At 34.0% G+C, this 23,154-nt stretch overlaps 1 protein-coding gene across 1 annotated transcript in view; it reads right to left on the bottom strand.

Moving 5' to 3' along the window:
• The window catches only part of LOC150099454 (uncharacterized), a 42,466-nt gene that overhangs the window by 15,965 nt on the left and 3,347 nt on the right, over nucleotides 1–23,154 (bottom strand). The window contains exon 3 of the mRNA XM_090404475.1: nucleotides 9,201–9,253. Within this exon, the coding sequence (XP_090260601.1) occupies nucleotides 9,201–9,253 (53 nt within the window). The remainder of the gene's footprint in view (nucleotides 1–9,200; nucleotides 9,254–23,154) is intronic.

Below are 23,154 nucleotides of genomic sequence, written 5' to 3' on the forward strand. Positions count from 1 at the left end.
CCGATTATCATTAGGTATTCGGTTGAGCATATTTCTTGATGTGAAAGCCAGCAATTGAGTTCGTGCAAGAATTTCATCATGTTTAGGTTTGGTGGCCTGTAAATAGCATTTAGTATTATGGGATGCTGTGTATTCGTGGTATTAGTGATTTCGAGGTTAAGGGTTTCAGCATGCTTTCAGATAGGCCGTTTCTTTTGCTATTAATTTTTGTTTGATAAATATTAATATTCCACCCCTTCTTTTTGTTTGGCGGCATGATCTATGTTGTTGGAAGCCTGGAATTTGGAAAGCAGTCGCTTCATCATTAGTTATGGATACTTCAGTTAGAATCACTATATATATCAATATTATCAGTGTAATTCCTCAGATACGCCTGTAACAATAACCAATGTTTTCGGATGCTTCTGATGTTAATATGCAAGATTGAGAGAAATCTCGCTTGTACTGTGTGTTTGTTTATGCATCAAGCGAGTCTAAAGTACGATTGCTGATGTATTCTGGTGTAATTATATCTATCTGATGGTTCACATTAATTTTTGTTGTGTTAAGATCGTCTTATTGAACTAAGTTGGAGTCTTTTGTTTCACTCTGACAACCTATCTATATCTTCCGAGCTTTTTATTTGTATAGACTTTGAAGTCTGTGACTTTCTCAAGAATATTTTGCCATCTTTGATCCATAAAAATTGATAATTTGTTCTGTTTTTCCTTTTCTTGCTTGGTTCAAAAGTTTCTGATTGAAAGGTGTTAAATACTCAGATAAGAAGATTGGCGTATTGTCTTGCGATGCATTTAAATCCTTGACTACTGGTTTTTTCAGTCTCCTGGCTTTTATGGGATTGTCTCTTGTAGCCTTGCTTGTCAGACAGATTATTACTGGTGCGGGTCGTGGCAAGCCTTGTTTTTTGTTCTTCCTGGGAATCCGATTTATGGTCTGAATATCATTATGCTGTAGGGAGGATGTCAATTGCATGGCCTAGCTTTAAAACTACGTCTCTGATATTTTATGTGGATTCAGTTTCTGGATGACCGTTTATGACAAGATCTTCGTTATGTTGTTGTTGGTTTAAAACTTCGTATTATAGTTTCAGGAAATTAAATTCTTGACGAAGTTCCGATGTGTCTTTTATCAATTTGTGCTACCTGTCAGTTAGTGCGTTAATGTTGGTTTTAATGTCTTTTACGTTTGTAAGACTTCTTCGACTTTTGAATTATTAAATTTAACAAACTCTTCATATTCGCTAATTTTTTTTGTTATTTGTTTATTCTGTTTATCAAATAGTTCTTGGACAAGATCGACCAAATTGGCTTTTATATTTTCTAAACCTTTCTCTAGTAATAAATTTACGGAACTCAAATTATAACTGTCACCGGTATTTTTTTGTCTGTTCAGTTCATCGTCCGATTCTACTTCCGGCGTAATCAGTTGCGTCGTGGGTGGCAGCATTTCTTTGTTCTCTCTGCAGTATATAAATTTCCATTCCTCTCGCTTGGCAATGGATTTGTGTTGCCATGTTGTTTCTGAGGTTCCGGAACATGTAAAGTGAAGATTCCTAAGGCATTTCCTGCAGGTTATATGACTTCCGTCGGACGATAAATCCTCATGCACTTGTTGCACTTCATGGCTCACCTTTCTTCCCTTGAACAACTGTAAAGATGGCGACGTCCTTTATTCTATGCTCGTTAGTGACCACGGTGGATTCTGCTCAATTTTCAGCACACTCAAAATTTGAGTTTCACTTGGCCGATTTCGATTAATTATATATCACTGTCTTCAGCATGACAAGAAGAGTTAATTTGTGACACTTTTAAATTAACAACAAGAGTTTAATAATAATAATAATAATAATACATATTTTATTGTTTGAAAATGTTATTCCGATATACAGAGTAGTTTAGAGATCAATAATATAATCGCAAATTGTCTGCTCCGAGATCTACAATTGTACGTATCGGAGACTGAGAGAGCGTTTAGCATTGCTCTTACAACAGAATCACAAATATTCACTTACAGATAGAAAATTCCCTAAAAGTAAGCAGGTGAAGAGAGAGAGAGAGAGAGAGAGAGAGAGAGATTAAGAGTAAATGAAATATTACAGAAATAAAAGTTGAGATAACTAAACTTATGCATAATAAGAAAAAGGATCATAACAAGAGGCAGAGAAGCGCTGAAGTTGGCAATAATAATAATAATAATTATTTTTTCCTTCACTCCTTTATTTTGTATTGATTTCTGAAATATTTACACAACTACAATAATCATCTTTACTGACATTCCAATTTGTAAATTTTAAAAAATTCAGTTCTAAGTTCTTCATATCTGATTCATTTTCTACATGGCATTTCAATTAAAATTTTGATAATAATACTTTTTTGCATCTATATTTACAATAATATTAACAATGAAGATTTCACGGAATTTTTTTAATAATGGATAATAATAATAATAATAATAATAATAATAATAATATGATTATGTCTCAGATAAATTACATACATATGATTATTATCACATTATTACAGATGATTATTACAGACTTTTTTGCATGTTTACATATTATCTATAAAATAACAATTTTTCTATTTTCATCGTACAGAGTATTTACATATTTAAAATTAATGCATATTACACTGTACGATGAAAATAGAAAAATAGAAAAAGAAAAAAAAGAAAAAAAAAGAAAAATAGAAAACAGTTTAAGGCATATTATTTCTTTTCAATATTTTTTTCTTTGGATACAAATTCATATACTTTTTTTATATCTGTATCTTCATTGTTATTATACCCCATACTGACTGTTTTGTTACATAATTTACAATCTTTGATTATGAGGATTACGTGTGGATGAATGAGGCGTTTTAATCCCACCTACTTCGAAGCTTGGGTTAGTTTTTATGAAGAGAGTGGGATTTAGCCTTCTCTATTTATGTTGTTGTTACTGTTTATGGATGGGATGTAGGCATTGGACGCTGGTGATTTATGATGTATATATTAGTATTAATGGTATATTAACTTTGTTAGCATATTTTCCAGAGTTCGTGTTTAAAAGTTATGTAGTTGTCTATTTGCTTTAAATTACTTGGTAGGTTGTTGAGTAGCGTGGGTATCTTATGTGATCTCACCAAAGAACCATATGATTCGTTGAAGGGTGTAGGGATGTAAGGAGTTGTTGTGGGTCGTGTTATGAGATATGTGTCTCTGTTGTTTCGATAGGTGATGTTGAAGTAATTCCTTAGTGATAATACGTAGTGTTTCAGATTTTTAATTCTTAGCACATGGCGATTCTGTGTATCGCCATGTGCTGGTCGATATTGGCTGTTGTGTATAAGGTGTCCAAATCACTGTTGACACAATATTCCTATGTAATATTTCTAATTTTGTTACGTGGTGGTTTGAGGTGTTTGCATAGACTGTTATACCCTATCTGAGTAGGGATTCGCAGATACGGTGATATAGGAGTTCTTTTATGTTAGATGGAATAATGTCTTTTACTTGGAAGAGTTTCGCTGCGATGATTCGGAGTTTGGTGTAGGTATTCTATATGTTTTGTCAATTTAAGGTGGCAATCAATGTAGAGACTAAGGTATTTTGCATTTGTTACACGTTTGATTTCGGGACATTGGCAGGGTTATTTGTTATTAATTCAGTGGTGTGTGTGACTGTGTATCGATAGTGGTGCGGGGCGCATGATTCTCGGATTGTGCATTATTAACATCTGTGTTTTGGTTACGTTGATTAGAATTGCGTTTTGGTTGAAGTATGTTGTGATTTCCTTTAGGTCTTGCTGTGCTTTGGAGAGAGCCGTGTTGATGTCTGTGTGGATTGCTAATGCTGCGGTGTCATCTGCGTACTGAAATATTTGGATTCTTATGGCCAGGTTATGAACATCTTTAATGTATATGTTGAACAGAGTGGGTGATAATATGGCGCCTTGAGGGACACCGTGTTTTATTTGTATACCCCGGGTGTGACATGTACCTATTTTTGTTACTTGTGTTCTGTTTGAGAGGTAGTTCCTGAACCAGATATGCAGTGCTCCTCTTATACCTATTAAGTATAGTTTGGTGAGTAGAATATCATGTTCTATGTATCAAATGCTTTGGTTAAGTCAAGCACTATAAGTACAGTGCACTTGTTTTTGTCGAGAGCTTTGTTTATTGCTTCGGAGATGTCTTCTAATAAAGTGTTGGTGTTTTATGTTTTCTGAAAGCCGTATTGGTTTTGTGAAATGATGTTATACTTCTGTAGGTAGTGCTGTAGTCTGGTGTGTGCGTTACTTTTTCTAGAATTTTTGAAATGACAGAGGGTAGCTATTGGTCTGTATTTCTGAGTATCGTTTCTTTAACCATGTTTGTAAATTGGTTTAATTATTGCAGTTTTTAGTTTTTGTGGAATAATACCAGTGTCGAATATTATGTTCACGAGTTTCAAAAGTATTGGATTTATTTGTTCAAGATGTGTTAAAAGGTCTGTGAGTCTTATTTTGTCTATGCCTGGAGTAGTCTTTGGTTTTAGCTATAAGAGTGCTTCTTTCAGTTCCTGTTTTGTTACAGGTGGAAAATATATAGTTTTTGTTGAAATTTCTGTAGGTTTCTGTTGATCGTTGGTAGATTATCTTTTTTGAGTTGTGTGACATTGTTTGTGAGGGCATGGTTGAATGAATCTAATAGTTCCTCTTGGTTTGTCTCCTGACCGAAACTTTTTTGTAATAAAATCTTGTGCTGAAGTTATCTTTTTTCGAGTTACTAATTCGTTGAGTAACTCGAAAAAAGCCCTTGTTTGCTTCATGTTGTCGTTATATTCCATGCATTTTTGGAAGTAGTAGTGTCTTTTTGACCTACGAAATTTTGCTGTTACTTGAGTTCTTGTGTTTTTGTATAATGTTTGTAAATGTGTGTTACTGGGTGACTTTTTAAGTTTTTTCCATAGATTTTCTTCTACAGTAATACTATTTAGTATGGCATCAGTTATCCATGAATTATTGTCTGTTTGTCGCCTCGTTTGTGTAGGGTTTGTTGCTGTTTTTTATATTTCTGTGAACGTTAGTTGGAAATTCTCATATAATGTTACAGGATCGTTTATTTTAAGTAGGGAATTCCAGTCTGTATTTTTTACACGGTTGTCGACAATGGTCTTTAATATTATCGAGTTTTGTTGACTTTTGTGGTGGTGAAAGGGGGGGGGGGGTAGGTAACGTAATAAAAAGAAGTTGAGACAAAGTAGTGATCGGCAATTTTGACGTTAATTATTGATGATGTATATATATGGATGGGAGCCCGTATGTTGATATGATCAATGCATCATTTCCTTAGTGATTTATTGAGTATTTCTTCTCTTGTTGGGAGTTAATGGTAGGGTTTATGTTGTACTGACTTAGGATATCAAGTCAGTACATAAACCCTACGTATGTATTAATGGTTGAAGAAGCGTGGTGAAGAGTATTTATGTTAATGTCTCCTATTACAATGAGCCTGTGTGTTGTTCGATGCCGCTTTGCCATGCGTCTAACGCGTGCAGAAAGCTGAGTGGATTATTATCTGGGAGTCTGTGTATTATGTGTATTGTGTATTTGTTGCTATGTTTGTCGCTATTTGTGATTTCCAAAATTAGTGGTTCCGCATTTTTTCAATCACATTGTATTTTTATTTGACAAATGCCATGATACCACCTCCTCTTTTGTTTGGTCTACATAAGTTGTATTTGGTAATTATTAATGTTGTATGCGTACATTTCTGTGCAATAATAATAATAATAATAATAATAATAATAATAATAATAATAATAATAACAAGGTAAGCTAATTAAAATCTAAGAAAAAAGAAGTGATATAATACTGCGGTTGAATAATGAACCTTTACGCTTGCCGAGTGATCACTACTTCTATTATACCGGAAGCGAAAATGGAAGATGTCACAAACATAATCGATAAACAGAAACGAAAAGTAAAACAGATGGTAATTCTTGTAAGAATTAATATTTTAAGTAAAGACAAATATAATATCATAGACAGATATGAAATTTCCGATGGAAGAAGCGAGAAAGAAATGTGGGAGTTAAAATTGCTGGTTTGCTACCCAGATACGACAGTACTGAGTTAAGAAAGAGGACAATAATAGCAAATGATTTCATTGGCAGGCCGTGAAGAAGATGCGAGTTTTTAGATGTGTAGAGTTTAATGGCAGAAAAGACTTGCATAATAAGGAGGGCCCACACTTGAATCGCAATGAACCACATCACAAGCCAACGGAGAAATTACTTTTTGGTTTGAGACCTAATACAGATACAGGAAAACTATATCATTAAGGGAAAAGGTTGCATTAAGTATTGTACTAGTATTATGTATTGCACGGGATACTTGTACAAAATATGCTTTTAAAAGGAGATACTTGAAATATCAGCTTCCCTGGAAGTTGGGTACAGGTATGGGGACTAGATCTTTTGCTTGTAGAGTGTTGAATGAGTAGAATGGGTTGCCAGAATCGGTTGTGAGCTCTTTTTCTTTTAATAGGTTCAAGGAGACGTATGATAGATTGAGTGGATAGATGGTATCTCCTGCGGTAAGTCTTCGGAATCCATGGATGTGCCCGTATAATAATAATGTCCCCTGTAGCAGTACGTCTGATGTGAAGTGGCCACTGAAAGATTGAAATATATGGTGGGATGTTGCTACAGGTCTGGGGGAGGGGCTCAGCTGCAGTGGACGATGAAATGTATCACCAATTTAGTTTTATGAGTGTTAAACGAGTGATCAGTATGGGTGACTAATTATTCAAACATTGATTGAGTAGAAAAGAAATCTGATGATAATGAAGAGGAATTTATTGAATTGATGCGAGACAACTTTTTCAAGCAGCATGTGAAAGACGGAACTCGAGCAAAGAGTGTTAGATGTGTTTATTTCATAGCGCCAAAAGGGGTCTCTGTGAAGAATATGGGTGATTTAACATTAATTGGTGACACTGATCATGCTATGCTTTCTTGGAAAGTATCTAATTTATATTGATATTCCCATTAGAATGGGTTACTTGCTGAACTATAAAGCTGGAAATTATGATCAATTTAACTCTGGCGGCTCAGATGCAGGGGGCGATGAAATCCATCACCAATATAGCTTTATGGTTACTGAATAATAATACTATCTTTGGTTCCATGGTATCAGTTACAATGGGAAAAATGTTGGTAATGCATGGGAATCTTTGAAAAAGTGCTTTAATCGTATCTGAATGTATCCGTAGTGTTCGAAGAATAAATATATTGGGAGTGAGATGGATGTCAAACCTCATTAAGCAAAAAATCCTCAAGAAGAAGATGATCATGTGGAAAGAATATCGTGAGAATAAGAGTAAGAAGAATTATGAAATAATAAAAAGCAGACCAAAAAAGATTAACGAATACTGTGCAGAAAGCTAATTCAGAATACTTAAACAAATTCGCTATGCTGGCTAAAGGCAATCCAAAATTATATTGTTTTGCCGCTAGCAAAAGAAAAAAGTAATGTAGAAGAATAACTACCGGATTCAGATGATACTCAAGCGTCAGAAGCTAATGTTCAATTAATGACCGCTCACTTTCCTAAGATGTATCAACCAAGTGTATGTAGCATGATGTAGAGTGCTATTGCTTCATTAGAGGTGCATCGAAATGCTGAAGAGGTTTGTAATAACTCGCATACAGAAGTGCGTACACAAACACTGTACTCCGCAAGGACCAGGATGTGTTTACTAAAGAAAGGGCTTGTTTTAGCAACTTTGCTCATATTTTATAACAGTGTTATAAAAGGCCAAGTCGAATAATGGTAATGGATACCCTACCATAATGTTGAATATTGCTAAGGCATCTGATCAGATAAATGGATAGGTGACCGATAGATATCAAAAAGTGGTATACGGTTGATGAAAACCTGTCAGAATTATGGTCGCCAGTGGTATGCATCATGGTTCATTTCTTGGGGCATTATTAATGTTCAATCTATACAATCAACATTAGGATGGGTCTAACAGGAGATGCGTAGTTGTTTACTAATGATGTGCAGACAGGCAAGGCAATCAGAGATGGTACTAATATTCAGCACTTTCAGAATGATTTGAATAGGCTGGAAATTTCGGAAAACGAATATGGCTATCAGTTTTATAATAGTAAGTGTATAGACTTTGGTGTGATGAGATTTTCAGCGGCATAATTTATTAGTGGAGTTATGCTACAAGAAGCGGATGTGACTAGGGATCTTGCCTTTATGGTGGATAGGAATTTGAAGTTCAAAGATAGCATTACAAACTTTGCAAATACAAATCAGAGGAAAATTCTCTTGTTAAACCAAACCTTGACAAGTAAAGTTAAGGAAGTCATTTTGCCACTTTATAAAGCGCTGATAAAACCACACCTGGATTATTGTGCGTAGATTTGGTCTCCTGGATTCCAAAGGGATAACGAAGCTGTATCCAGATTATGGGATTTAGATTATGAAGACAGATTGCGTATGGATTGCATATGGATTACAGACTGTGGTTAACAGGAGAAAGAGGGGTGATATGATAGAGGTTTATAAATTTCTGAATAGGTGTTGTAGGATACCGTATGGTGAATTTTTTGTTATATGGAAGGTGAGAAGAAAGTACAAGGTTATCTATGGAAATTAAATTTATTCGCATTCAAGAAAGGGGTGAGAGCTAGGGTTTTATCTCTCAGAGCACTGAGTGAGTGGAATAGTTGAATTTAAGGGTAGTGAGTGCATCTAGTGTGAATGAACTTAAAAGAATATATGACATTTGATTTGGGTGCTTTATAGCCTCCCTCGATGAGTACTTGTCTCCCTGGAAGTCCGTGATAATAATAATAATAATAATAATAATAATAATAATAATAATAATAATAATAATAGACAACTTTGAAGAAACGTGACCGAATTTAAAAGTAATGCGATAATTATATAATTGTTTGAGGAAATTGAAAAAATGGAAGAAAACTTTAACGTTATATCGAGTGGAAATGCTGAATTAACGCAAAATTATAGAAAGAAAATTATCTTATGAACTGTATTTTAATTCGTATTGCAGGACATAGCTTTCAGTATCTTCGAAAGCAAAAAATGTAAGGAAAGCCATTCCATGTATTCATATATTATATTAGGATTTAACATTTAATTACAAGGTTTCAATATAAAGTACATTTGTTGATGTTAACTAAATAATGAACTTCTGTACCTGTTCGCTTATAGAGTTGTTCTTTCTACACTCCTCTAACTTCTTCTCCATCCCTGTCAAAATAAATAAACAATTTCAATGACATTTGTTCCCAAAACATTTACTAAACTAACGAATTACTTTATGAGTTTTTCACAATTAATTAGAATGGCAAAAATATACATAAAAACGCATCCTAAAGATGAGCGCAGCACAATTGAATATCATAAAACCCACTAACAATAAAAATATTATAAGGACAATATTTCCTGTATTCTCACATGAAATAACTCTAAATTGGGTTAAATAAATTTAATGAAACCTACCATTTTAAACTTAAGAGAAAGCTGTTCACCAGTTTTTATTTTAATAGATTTTATTTTATTTATTTACTTAATTATCTTTTAACAATATTCAACACTTGACCTGAAGCACAAATCTATTTTCCCTGGGCCAATGACACTAGTAATTTCACTGTCTAAGGAACTATCCATTAGCGTGTGTCAGTGTATTTATTCCTTCCGTTTATACCTTTACACTAATTTTCTTTTTTTTTTAATTTGATTTTTAAGTAGAAGAAATAAAATGAAACCATACTGTGATAATTACCATTCCTCTATATCGCAAAGGGTCCTGCAATGCCTCTTTGTATGTGCATCTCTTAAATGACGAAAATGCTAATTTTCCGCATTTTAAAGCATCTTAAGCTAATTTGAATAGCAGTGTATGTGCGGTGCATTGTCTTGAGGAGACAATGGTCAGTTGCATAGAAACGCCACAAAGTTTGAAGAATTGCATTATCTAGAATGCTCAGATATATCTCAGTGTTCAATGTTTTCGTGGCACACCACAAACACAAATCCGACACCAAACCAGAAAAAAACAGGACTATACCATAACATTCAAACCCCTGAATTTAATAGTTTTCGTTATGCACTCTGGGAAGAAAGGTTCACTGGGCATCCGCCAGTGAACCTTTCTTCTGCGTCCATCTGCTCGATAGAGTGTTTCAGCGTCAAACTGTACACGCCTTTCGCATCACCAAAGACGACGCTGTATGTTCGTTCGGGTGGAACTTATCTTTTGCGGTCCAACCATGGAAACCCATGTTGTGAGCCTCAGTTCAGAATGTTTTGTGCAGATTCTGGTTCTAGTCGATTCCCTGAAATTCGAATTAAACGTGTCTGTCGTTGAATGGCAGTTTTTGCGTATTATCCATCGTAGCACCGTACGATCACGTATCGTGAGTGTGGTCGGCCGTCTAATGTGTGTAGTACCTGCAGTTACTCCCTGCGCTTTCATCTCAGTATGGTATCGCTGATTGTTGACGTGAAAAGGTCGAACTTATCAATAAGTTGCCGAACATTTAGGCCTGCAACATGGCATCCTATTACAACGCCCATTTCAAACTCCCCTTCTCGCAACCATTTCAATATGTTCGTTGAATTCTTTTCAAGCAGTGTATATATTAAAGTTATTTTAATGATTTTACAGAAAACTTTAGAATATAATCGATATATATGAAGCGAAAAGATCATGAAATTAAATTTCTACTACAATTCATCTCCCTTAAAATTTCTTAAATTCGAACATTGACAAGTTCCGATAATCTCTATCGCAGTACCCAAAATCCCTCAAACAGTTTTGACAAACAACTTTAATCAGCATTTCGTGAACTCTGTCCAAAAACTACAAGAAACATCCTTTCCTCACACAAACGAACATTCTCTACTAGGTGCAGGAGCAACCCAGTCGATGTGGTTCCTCACAGTAACAAAAGAAGAACTATCACTGGCAATTCAACAAATTAACCCTAACAAAGGAACGGGGATAGACGTAATCAGATTAAAAGACATCAAGAAACACTGAACCAACCTATGTCCACTTATACAAAAACTGTTAAATAAAATCTTCGAAACGGGACACATACCTGAAACACTAAAGTCTGCATTAATCACACCCATACACAGACATGGAAAAAGAAACATTATAAGTAATTACAGACCCATCGCCACGTTTCTGTAATCAACCAAATCATGGAGCGCATCGTAGACTGCATCCTCTCTACATACGTTGAAAAATTTCAAATCATACCCAAAAAACAATATGGCTTTCAAAAACAAAAAGGAACAGCAACACTCTTGGAAGATTTCACAGACCTAATAAACGCTGCATTGGATAAAAACAGAATAATATTAGTCGTATTCATTGACCTAACAAAAGCATTTGACACACTAACACACACACACATACACAAAACCTTGTTAACGAAACTAACGCATATCGGAATTAGAGATCGTCTACTCCAGTGGTTTAAAACATACATGGAAAACAAGAAGCTTGATATCTTGCTAAGAAGTTTGTACCTAAGATAATGTGAGAACTTAGATTGGAAGTAGTGGGAACCACAAGTAAGTCTTGCCACACGTACAGTCCAAATTCTGGTAGGTATATCCTTGCTCAAAGTTTTTCATATGCCACAGAGTTTGAGTCTGAGAGAGAAGTAATCCTTACAGGTTGTCTCAGCTTGGCAGTGCTCTTCCACAGTTTGTTCTTTTAGGTTAGGAAATAATCCATTCTGATTGTAGAGGCATTGCATCCTGTATCTAATAAGATGTCGCATTTAGAGCCCAGGATATCACCTCTAATTCTCATCATTCTCTCATTAGATGCTTGATATTTCTGAATTCTGTTATTTCTCCTGTGGGTCACATATCCAAATTTTGAGTTCCATCTGTTGTTATAGTAGTTTTCTTTGTTATGGAAACAGTTCCTAGCATAATGTCCAACTTTGTTGCAATTATAACATTTAACAGGATTTCTTTGTTTTATGTCTGTCTTGGATTGAGGAATAACAGACATTTGTTGTCTAACATCATCTAATCCTCGGATTACTTTATCTAGACTATTTAAAATAGGTTGACTTTGTTTTTCAACTTCATGTTTGATCATCTCATTAATTTTATTTGTAGTGGGGTTTTGATTTTCTTGAGATCTCAAGGTAATAGTCGCAATTGCTTTACAACTTCATCAAGACTATTTAATATTGGCTGATTCAATTTATTCACCTCCTGGTGAATTAAAGTTTTTACTTCTGTCATCAGTTTCTTGTCCAATTGCTCTTTACCTTCAGTCATGCAGTTTACACTACTTGAATATCCTCCAATATTCTTTGCTTTTCCTTTTTCAACTTTACTTCTCTTTTCTATTTCTGATTGGTTGAAAGAACTATCAGTCTTATTCACAACATTCACAAGACTTACATTGGTTGAGGGATAAAGGTCTCCTAATATTTGTTCTCTTTCCTTGACAGTTTTGACACACTCTTCTAAGGGTGGAAATTTTCTTCTTATTGCTGTTTCTCGCAATTCTTGCCTAAGACCTTGCCTAAATTGTTGGAATACTGCCCAATCTAAGTGAGGTTTATCTTCACCAGTAACATTCAAACTGTTGGCCAATGCTAATAAACGATTGTGGAAATCAGTAACAGTCTCCTTATCCTTTTGAATAATTTTCTGTAACTTCCATAAATTAGGACCTACACTTCTAAGTTTACAAAATTGGGACAATAAAGTTTCCTTAAATTTAGAATACTCAAAAGTTTCCCGAAGTATTGGAGAAGAATATAAAAATGTTTTTGCTTTACCTATTAATTTACTTCTAATCAAAACTAGCAATTGAAAATCAGTCCAACTAGCTATCTCTCTAAGTTTTTCAACATAGGTAAAGAAAAATAGTACATCATCTGATTCTTCACCTGAAAATTGGGGAAAAACTTGTTGCGGGTTTACCGTACGAAAGAATTCACTATCATTCATTTCAGAGCTTGATGTAACAGCCATAGTGATTAATAAATTACTAATTCAATTAATACAATCTTTCTACTTTAAAATAAATTTTTATCTTTGCCTGACTCCAGATTATAACCAGTTCATTGTGATTTATTTATTTCACTTTCTAAAATTTCAGGGAGCATTTCTATGATTGTTATCACTAAAACTAAACTCCATTTCTTAACTTATAGTTGTTAATTTTAATTCCTATCGATTAAATCACATCCTGTCGGCTGCGCCATTTGTCGTGACGTTCCATTTTCATGTTGTGTTCTAATCTGCCATCTTGTTTCAAGTCACTCTTATTAATAAAACAACTAATTGCAAATTGATCACCGATCCAAAAGTAGGGAAATTTATAATTATACTGCGCCACCCTATTTTTAGATTAGTCTATATAAAACAGTAGGATCAATTCTTAATTAAGTTAGCAGTCTTCTCATTTAGGCCGAATTATTTACTATTCTACTTGGGGCACCCGCAAGATTCGAATTTTTTATGAACGGTGCAATAAAAGGGAATTCAGGCAAACACAATATTTAGATTAATAAAATAAAACATTTAATATATGATATATAACAAATACAAGAATTCTACTTTTAAATGAATCAATACAAATAACTTAATACATCTTGCTAAGTCACTCATTCCAATTCAATGTTCTAAACTTTAACATACAATTCACAGCTTCAAAATTACAAGCTTTCTTAACTCAAGTTAATAAAACAAAACTTCTCATTTGATCAGTCTGCACATATTTATCAGTTGTACTTAATGTTTAAATTCACAGCAGGCACTAATCAAGGTAGACAATATTCCAAGCAATCTTATTTCGGACCTTGAACTTCGAAGATACGTTATAGTTAATGTTAGAATAAACAAACAAGTATGACTACTCTTACCAGATACAATCTTCAATACATCAAATTATTGTGAGCACACTTATGAATTAACTTATTTAAGCTAGCGGAACACATTAAATAAAATTCTCCAATGCTTTAATTGAACTACTGTTAATAGCGCTTCACTACTCTAAACAACAGCAATAAGGTATTGAATCTTTCCTTGTTTACTTTTCTCCAACTAGTTAAATTCATAATAATTCTTCTCAGGGCAACATAAAATTAAGACGTAATCCTAGACTAACTGGAACTAATCAGAATTTCCCATTGAATGTCCAGTTCTTTATTTATCCGATTACGACATCAGTTTTCCTCTACAACAACAGCTGATTTCACTTGCAGCTCAGTATATGATTCACTACGTTTTTTTGCTCACTTCTAAGCACTATTTTCATGAATTTCTGCCCTAAAGAATTTATAATTTTCCTTCACTTCTTTGCTTGTATCCTATCTTCCTTCAGGCTCCGCAAAACTCCCTCCTTTTCTCTAATTAAAATTCTTATTTTTCTTCCTTTCTCCTTTTGGTTCCCAGGCCCCGCACTCTTCGACTCGTGCTTGTTTATTTCATGCGTCTCCATGACAACCAATGAACGCAAACATTTCGCTAATGTAATACAACGCTCTACAACTACATAAGTGATTATATAACGTTAAATTTTTACAAATAAGAATAAACAGAATATTTGAGCTACTTAATCAGCTTTTTCATTACGTATACAATTATTTATAATAACACTTTTCGTTACTTTATATATATTTTAGTTATCATAAATTTCTACACATATTATTATTTAATAAATTAATAGTAGGTTAAGTTTAGAATAAATATTTAAATAGTAATCCTTAATTAAGGAACAATAAATAATTTTTATACAAATCATGATTAATATATTATAAGCAATGTTAAATGTGAATGAAAAAAAATAAATTACACAATACAGTTTCATTCACAATTTAACACAATCATATTATACGCATTCTGCGCAGACTACAGACTTAACAGGTTGCAATGGTTGCAAGATAAAATGGTAAAACTGATATTCTAGGAACGACCCACACATATGCAGGAAGCACGAACAAAACACAAAATATTAAAGGTGAAACACTTATGCCATTACACAGTTATGTTAAAACATTACTACAGCCCAACCTATAGAGTAACCTGAACAACATATCAAATAACAAGACCACAGTCAACAAACTACATAACATATAAGTACAACAATCAGAATAATGGCAAAGCCACCCGCAACTTCTAAGTATCTGACATGATTAACAAACTGTTTATCATGTCAGATAAGCAGTTTGTTTATCTGACATGATAAACAAACAAAATGATAAACAAACAAAACAAAACAAACAAAATGTCGGAAAGTAGCAGTTTATTTTGAAAAACTGCTACTTTCTGTTTAATCCTAATCAAGAAGGGTTGCAAAGTGAACTTAAATCTGATATCCTGTGGTGTTTTGAGAAATACACCTCTGGTGAATGAAGTAGTAAAACCAGAAAGCGTAGTGTTTATCATATCGTTAATTACATCTCCAGGATGTTGAGTAATGCACTACTAAATAGCGATGTACACCAGCAAACGATTTAAATCTAAATACATAAATTCCAAATCTCCATGTTATATGAAACCTTTTAGCCGCTTGTACCAAAATAAAAGGAGAAAATACGCTCTCTCAAATGCATAAGAATAGCTACATTTATTATTATAAATGTTGTTGTGTTGGAATTTCACATTCTTGGTGTATTTAATCTGCATTAAGAGAAAAAGCAGTTTATCTCTTATACCGCATTAACTGCAGTAAGAATGCGATGTTCGAATACGGCAACGTTTAAAATAATGAACGTTGTTAATCTTATGGAAGTGAGAGCATATTTACTCCTCATAGAACGTCTTAAAACAGATCGTCTTATTTTTCTTTAATTCAAATCTAAGATGGATCATAAATTCCTGAACCAAAGTTTCTTCTCTATTATCTTGTATACCCAAAATAATTTTTAGTGTCAGAAACTACGAAAATTTTTCAGACATCATAAAAAGTATTTTACTTACACTGTTTGTAATGCTCTTTCTTTTCATCTGCCGTTTCATCTGCTAATACGAAATAAAATGTCAAAACGCAGGCGAGGAGGACTGCAACGATGATTTTCATGATTCCGAAGTTGGCGTCACTTAGTCAGCTACTACAGAAACCAGAGGGTGCATCTGATCAAGTCGTCAGGTTTTATACTCTGTGAGAAAGCAATTTTCTCCATTCATCGCGTGCACCAAAAAAACATTTATTTCGAAACGGGACGGTACAAACGTTTTTTTAGCATGACGTCATCGAAAGTGAATAAAAGGTCTAAGGAAATAAGATACTCTAAGAGATCCTTATTGGAGAAAGCTGATGTTTCATTTGAATTCTACCGGCCGAAGTTGTAAACCGAAAAAGAATTTCGACCACTTGAAAGATATTTCTTTCTTTAGTCCACCTGTCTTTCAAATACACAGTCGACATTGTCTAAGAGGAGCACTTCCTCTTTCTATATTCCAGTCGACTAGGTTACGTGAAACTGTAGTTACTGAATAAATATATCCATAGCGTGTCTTTTATTGTCTTCCAATGCGACCTCGTGCTTCGCGTGCACGTTAGTTCAGTTTTTTTTTTTTAAGATCCTGATGAAACAGGATGAAAGAGTTTTTTTTTCTCCCAACGAAGATGGCCAGTTATACTGAATTTGCCTTTAAACGTATTGCCTTATTTTTGATTCAACGCCTAGCCACTACCAAGTCATGCATAAGATGGGCTTTTCGTGCCGAAAAAATGCTTCATATTTATTTAATTTGTAATTAGATTTTGCGAGCTTCTCTCAAAATCTAGTTACTAATAATCACATTACTAATTACTATCAGAGGGTGTCTTTGTTCAGATGTTCAGATGTTGCACAAGATACCACACACTCGCAAGACAGGACAGATACTATGCTAAGTAAAGTGAAAACATGTAGGATCCTACCTGAGGAAGAATAATTATTATAATAAAAGAATTATTATAATAATTATAATTATAATTCTCAGGATCTTACCTGAGAAAGAATTATTATAAGAATAATTATTATTCTTATAATAATTATGATAATATTTATTTTATAATTATTTTTCTTATAATAGTTATAAGAATAATAATTATAAAAATATTATTCTTATAATAATTATAAGAATAATAATTATTATAAGAAAGTGTTTGAGCTAGTATTCGATTTAAACTTAAGGTTGTGTCCAAACTGCATGTTATCAATAGAAGGAAAATGAGAAAGGGTACCGTGATGAACTGTACTAGAGACTCACAGATAGCGAGAAATATTTAAATAAAATGCTTCAGAAGATTTTTGAGTTAGAACACCATCACTTATAGATGAATCGGAAATAGCAATTGAGATGCTTAATTATTCCGGGTAGTAGATGGATACAGGCAACGCTAGTTAAGGCTGGAAGACACAACGAGTCAAAAGTGTGTAATAGAATGAATTCAAAGACATCTCCAACAACAGACTGGGAGAAGTCATTATTCACACAGTACCACTATACGAGAAGGATGCATGTGATTAATTTACTTAATATTATTAAGTATTATTAAATCTAATATTAAGGTTTCAGTACAGACTGAAATGCCTGAGAAAGAATTGATTTTCAGAAAAGGCAGCGGTACCAGAGATCGGAGCATTTGACTCTCAGTGATCGTTATGAATTATGGTTCCGACTGTGTTTTACATGTGAAACAGTGCCAAGTTTTGAAGAAGACTTTCCTCAGCATATTATCATGCTGATTGTTATTTTTAAAGCAAGCGGACACAGTAAGAGCAGTTGTTAGGCTAATTGACTGGATTGGAAAGGATGTTGTGCAAGGATACTTATTCTTTCCTAACCTCTTTAGCATCTATACTGACGATGAAGACGAGATATAACGAATTGTTAATGTGTTTGAGGACTTAATCATCATCCTATTAAAACTAAGCTTTTGTGGTACAAATGTACCAAACGTATAATTGTAACTTGGTACAGCAATACTAGAAAAGGACATCTGATTAAAGTATTCAGGATTCATCACCAAAGCGATCGATTGATATTCAGAAAAATTCCAAGAATACTAGGAATGGCTAGAATAATTGAAAGATCCAGTGCCGGTTTGGAAAGACAAATCCATCAATAGGCATACTGACCAAGTAAAGGTACGCGGAGACAGAAGTGTTACTCTGTCAAAGAGATGAATAATGTGCCATCTTTGACAGGTGCCAAGAGATATCATGTTTCAGTTAACAGGGCCTCCCTTTGGTAGGAATGACCTGGGTTCGATTGCCGTTAGTGATATGAGGAAATCAGATAAAGAGACCTTTATCTGATCTCTTTCAACGAACGGTGAGTTATCTGATCTCATATGGAGGTAGGGGGTTTTATCACCCCGGAAACTGGAGATTTTCGTACCCCAGAACAAGCAAACCGGCCAAGTGAACACACGCATCTACAAACACACCGGGAGGCATTGACTGATCACCTTATCCTCGAGTTAGGATTGCGGTTGCGAAGTCGAGCAATATTTGAAAAGGTCGTGGGCGCTTAAGTGCCCATTAGGAACACTGATAGGGATAGGAATGGAATAGTAAACAGGGCCGCAAAAGATATGAGGTTTTTGGCTCAGAATAAGTAGTTATTCTTTTAGCCTCATCTGTGATGTGTGATTTCTCAGCTAGAGTTACTGAAACAGAGTTTTTATCATTTGTGTTTTTAATCACCAAACAATAATTTAGATTACTGTCGCATTTCCAAGTATGTAAGAATATAATAATGTAAAACGAGGTAAAATAATGTTTCAATAGACGTGGCATGTGGTGGTGTATATGTAGTATTACTTAAGCTGGAAACTGCACATCATAGGTGTAAGTAAAACGACAATGTTTATAATTAGCTGTCCTTGAGCGTTTTTATGCTATGGAAAAACCACTCTCAATTTACCTCTAACTTTCGATATAATAAATGGATTTTTTTTTTGTCTCAAACAGATGTGACAATATAGCTTCCGTGTTTTCTGAGCAGCAGCGAGTTTGCCTTACATATACCTGTTAGCTGAATTGCTCTCCCTATCAGCACCAGCTTAATAAGCATAGAAAAATATGCCACATTTTAGTTCCAAATCTTTAGTTTCTCTACAAAGAAATGAACATGATATATCTTAGTAAGTAATATTTAGCTTTTATAGTTAGAAGATCATGGCTGCAAAGTTATTGTGTGCTGTTCATAGTGTCTGAAAGAAATATATTTATGCATATATATATATATATATATATATATATATATATAAAGAGAGAGAGAGAGAGAGAGAATATTAGGGCGTTGGGGTATGCTTTTGTATCCTTTATGCAGAAGTACTAATGAAACAATAAGAAGTACTAATAAACAGTACAGAAGTACTAATAAAAAGTACAGAAGTACTGTTTGTCACGAGCTATCTTCGGCTCCTAGTTGTTTTCTTGTTCAACACGTGTTGAACAACACATATGGAACAATACAACTATCTGGATAGTAATGGGGAAAACTTATCCTCTCCTTCTCAATTCAAGCATATTTATTCATGACGCCTTCTTTCCAAAAAGAAGACTTTGATTTTCAAATTATTAATATTGTTATTATTTTTTATATTTTCATACTTCATATATATTTTATAATTTTTATATTATATTTTTATAATTTTTATATTATAAGTAATTCTACTTGTCACGCTTAAGGCAGCGATATATAATTCGCCGAAATCAGCTAAATAGAATCCAAATTTCGAGAGCTGAAAATTGAACAGAGTGCACCGCGGCAAAGAATGGAAACGAGAAAAGAATGTCGTCATCTTTAGATACACGCTACAGTTACTCAAGGGAAGAAAACTGAGACATGGAGTGCAATAAGTGCCTGATTTATTGTCCAACCGAAATCATGTAAATTGTAGGAAATGCCCTAGGAATCTTCACTTTACAAGTTCTGAAATTTCAGAAACAACCTGGCAACGCAAATCCGATGCAAAACGAGATTAATGGGAGTGCCTAATACTGCAGGGAGAACAAAGAAACTGTCACCCACAGCCCAGCCGGCTGCACAGCAGGCAGAATCAGACGATGAATTGAATAGACAAAAAAATACAGGTGAGTCTTATAATTTGAATTCTGTAAATTTATTACTAATATAAAATTTAGAGAATATAAAAGCCAGCTTAGTAGATTCCGTTTATCAGAACTCTTTGATAAACGGAACCAACAAATAACAAAGATAATTAGCGAATATGAGGATTTTGTTAAATACAATAATCTAACAGTGAAAAAAGTCTTACAAATAGTAAAAGACATCAAAATTAGTGTTAACGCACTAACTGACAGGCAACTTAATTTCATGAAAGAGACCTCCGAGCTACGTCAAGTACTTCTTTCCCTACAACTACAATAAGAACTTTTAAACCAGCAACAATACAAGGAAGATTTTCTCAACGGTCTTCCTGAATGTGAACGTACAGAAAATCTCAGAGACGTAAGTTTAAAGTTAGGCCATGCAATTGACATCCTCTACAGCATAACGACATTCATCACGTAAATTGGATTCCCAGGAAGAACAAAAAAAAAAAAAAAGGCATTTCCCGACCTACACGAGTCATAGTTTGTCTTACAACCAAGTCCACAAGAGACAATCTCATAAAAGCCAGCAGACATAAAAAAAACAGTTGCCAAGGACTTAAAGGATTTATCGTTATGGCACAATGATCGGTATATTGTCTTGCATCGCAAGACGTTATACCTGTCTTTCTATCTGAGTATTTAACACCATTCAAGGATGTGCTGCACCAAGCATGAAAAGCAAAAACATAAAAAAATTATCAATTTTTGTGAATCAGAGACAGCAAGATACTCTGGAGGAAGTCACAAACTTCAAAGTCGATTCAAATCAAAATCTCGGATGACAAATGCAAGGCTTCTCCTGGGGCGATTCATGAGATTAAAGCAGATTTTTGCGCTGCGTAATGTGAAAAAGTATGGTGAATCTACAAGTGCCGATGAGAAGCCTGCTAAGGAGTTTGTAGAGAAACTGGATAAAATTATTACGGGGGAAAATTATTTGCCACAGCAAATATTTGACATGGATGAGAACTTCTTGTTTTGGAAAAAAATGTCCGAGCAGACGTTCTTCCACAAAAACGCTAAAATATATGTCTGGTTCAAAGCTCTTAAAGACCATATTTACGATTCTGTTAGGGGGGGTGGGGTAATGTGTCTGGATATAAACTAAAACCATTTGTGATATGGCACAGTGAGAATCCAGAAGCCTTCACAAACATTAGGAAGCATACCCTTCCAGGTCATTATGGGAAATATGAGAAGCCGTGAATGATTCAAAAATTGTTTGAATTAATCAATTAATTAATCAACTGCTATGCAAACGAAATGGAAAGCTATTGTCTGAAAGAAAATGTAGAATTTAAATGTAGAATTTTCAACCAAATCTACAGCTGAAGTGGATATCAGATGTATCAAACATCAGCCTACTACCAACACAGTAATCAAGCCAATAAATAATATCAGATAATATAAATAATAAATAATATCATCCTCAGATAAGCTTAATAAAAAAGCTTCGAGGATGCAGCTGAAAAATTACATCTCCACCGAGTTCAACGAAAAGGGGAAAAATATTCCATATATTACATTTAAGTGTTATAGTTACAGCTCTTAAATACATTATGTCAAAAAGTGTAACTACATGTATATCTCATTGTTATTGTTTAAATGCTGTAAAAATGCAATGTTATTCAACCGCAACTATAAATAACCCACTACAATAACTATTTTTAAAACATTATACAAAAGAAAAAATATAATTGTATGAAATTCGTGGTTACAAAAAAAAAAAAAAAAAAAAAAAAATCCAGATCTATATGGTTGTAAATATGTAATCATATATAAATTATATGTGTTTTAAATACGTAACTGCAATATGTAATAATAATTTTAATAATAAAACACGATTTAATTAAAACAAAAATGTAATCAATGAGTGTATCGTATGAAATCAAATGTAATCTAAATGTGTAATCAAAATTTTACTAATACAAAATAGTATTATTATCATTATTATACTCAGTTCACATGAACTAGAATAATAAAATATTTGACTGAAAAATGAGTTGAATTCTGGCCTTATCTAAAGGGTCTAGGAATCGACTAGATATCATCGTAGAATGTGAGATGTTCCTAAGAGTGCGGTTTTCTGGCCTAGAGATGGTGTTATATTTGTGATGCTGAACTTTTCCAGATGTGTCGAAAATGTGTTTGGTATTGCTTCTAGCGCTCGTATGACAAAATGGAACTATTGTTGCTTTCTTGCTCCAAGGTCGTCGAATTTTAATCTCCAGATCCTTATTAATTGATCAGTTTTTCATGAACTTTTTTCTTCTTCTGCTCTGCTTATCCACTGGTTTTGCCACATCAATAAGCCGCACGTGTTGTTCTAGTACAGTGATGGTTGGTATACTGGATGGTTTATTAATTGATCGATGGTATGTTAATATGTCTAGAGATGTAAATTTTTTAAAAGTCCCATAATAACTTTTTCAACTGTTTATTCCCAAAGGATTTTCAAGTTGTGAAACCATGTTGTACATTGGAGCTTGTGCAGGAATGCCACTCCACTGCAATGCCTCCCGATCCAGCCTTTGTTTATAGTCTGCACAGGCAATCTTGCTACAAGAACTAATTAGATGGTCACTGTTTCTTCTTTATTTCTGCGCAGTTTGCTATCGAGATCTTTTCAATCTACGTCTTTTTTGCATTCGTTTTTTAGTGCTTGTTGAACAGCAATTATCAGACGTTTTGTCTATATCATGATGCTGTTCTGCTAAAGTCATTGTCATGTTAAGCGACTTTGAACTTTCCTAAATATCTTTCAAATATTGACCACGGAGTGCATTGTGTTTCCACCTTTTCATCTTTTTTTGTCATTTCTTTCTCCCTGTAATGCTTTATACTATATTCACTATGTTTTCTTTGTAAGCTTCAATTAGCATTATTTCTGTGCTTTCCTTGATGTAATCATTCAACGCCCGCTTTTCCTCTTTTACAGTTTGCTTCACTTTGAAAAAAACCACGTTTTCCTCTTTTGTTGACTAGGTATAACCGATCCCTCTCACTGCGTAGGTGTAAGGCAAGATTCACTGTCATTTCATT

This window comes from Typopeltis vanoorti, chromosome 14 (genome assembly GCF_054136105.1).
Source record: "Typopeltis vanoorti isolate ZY-2024b chromosome 14, IOZ_Tvanoo_1.0, whole genome shotgun sequence".
NCBI lineage: Eukaryota > Metazoa > Arthropoda > Arachnida > Uropygi > Thelyphonidae > Typopeltis > Typopeltis vanoorti.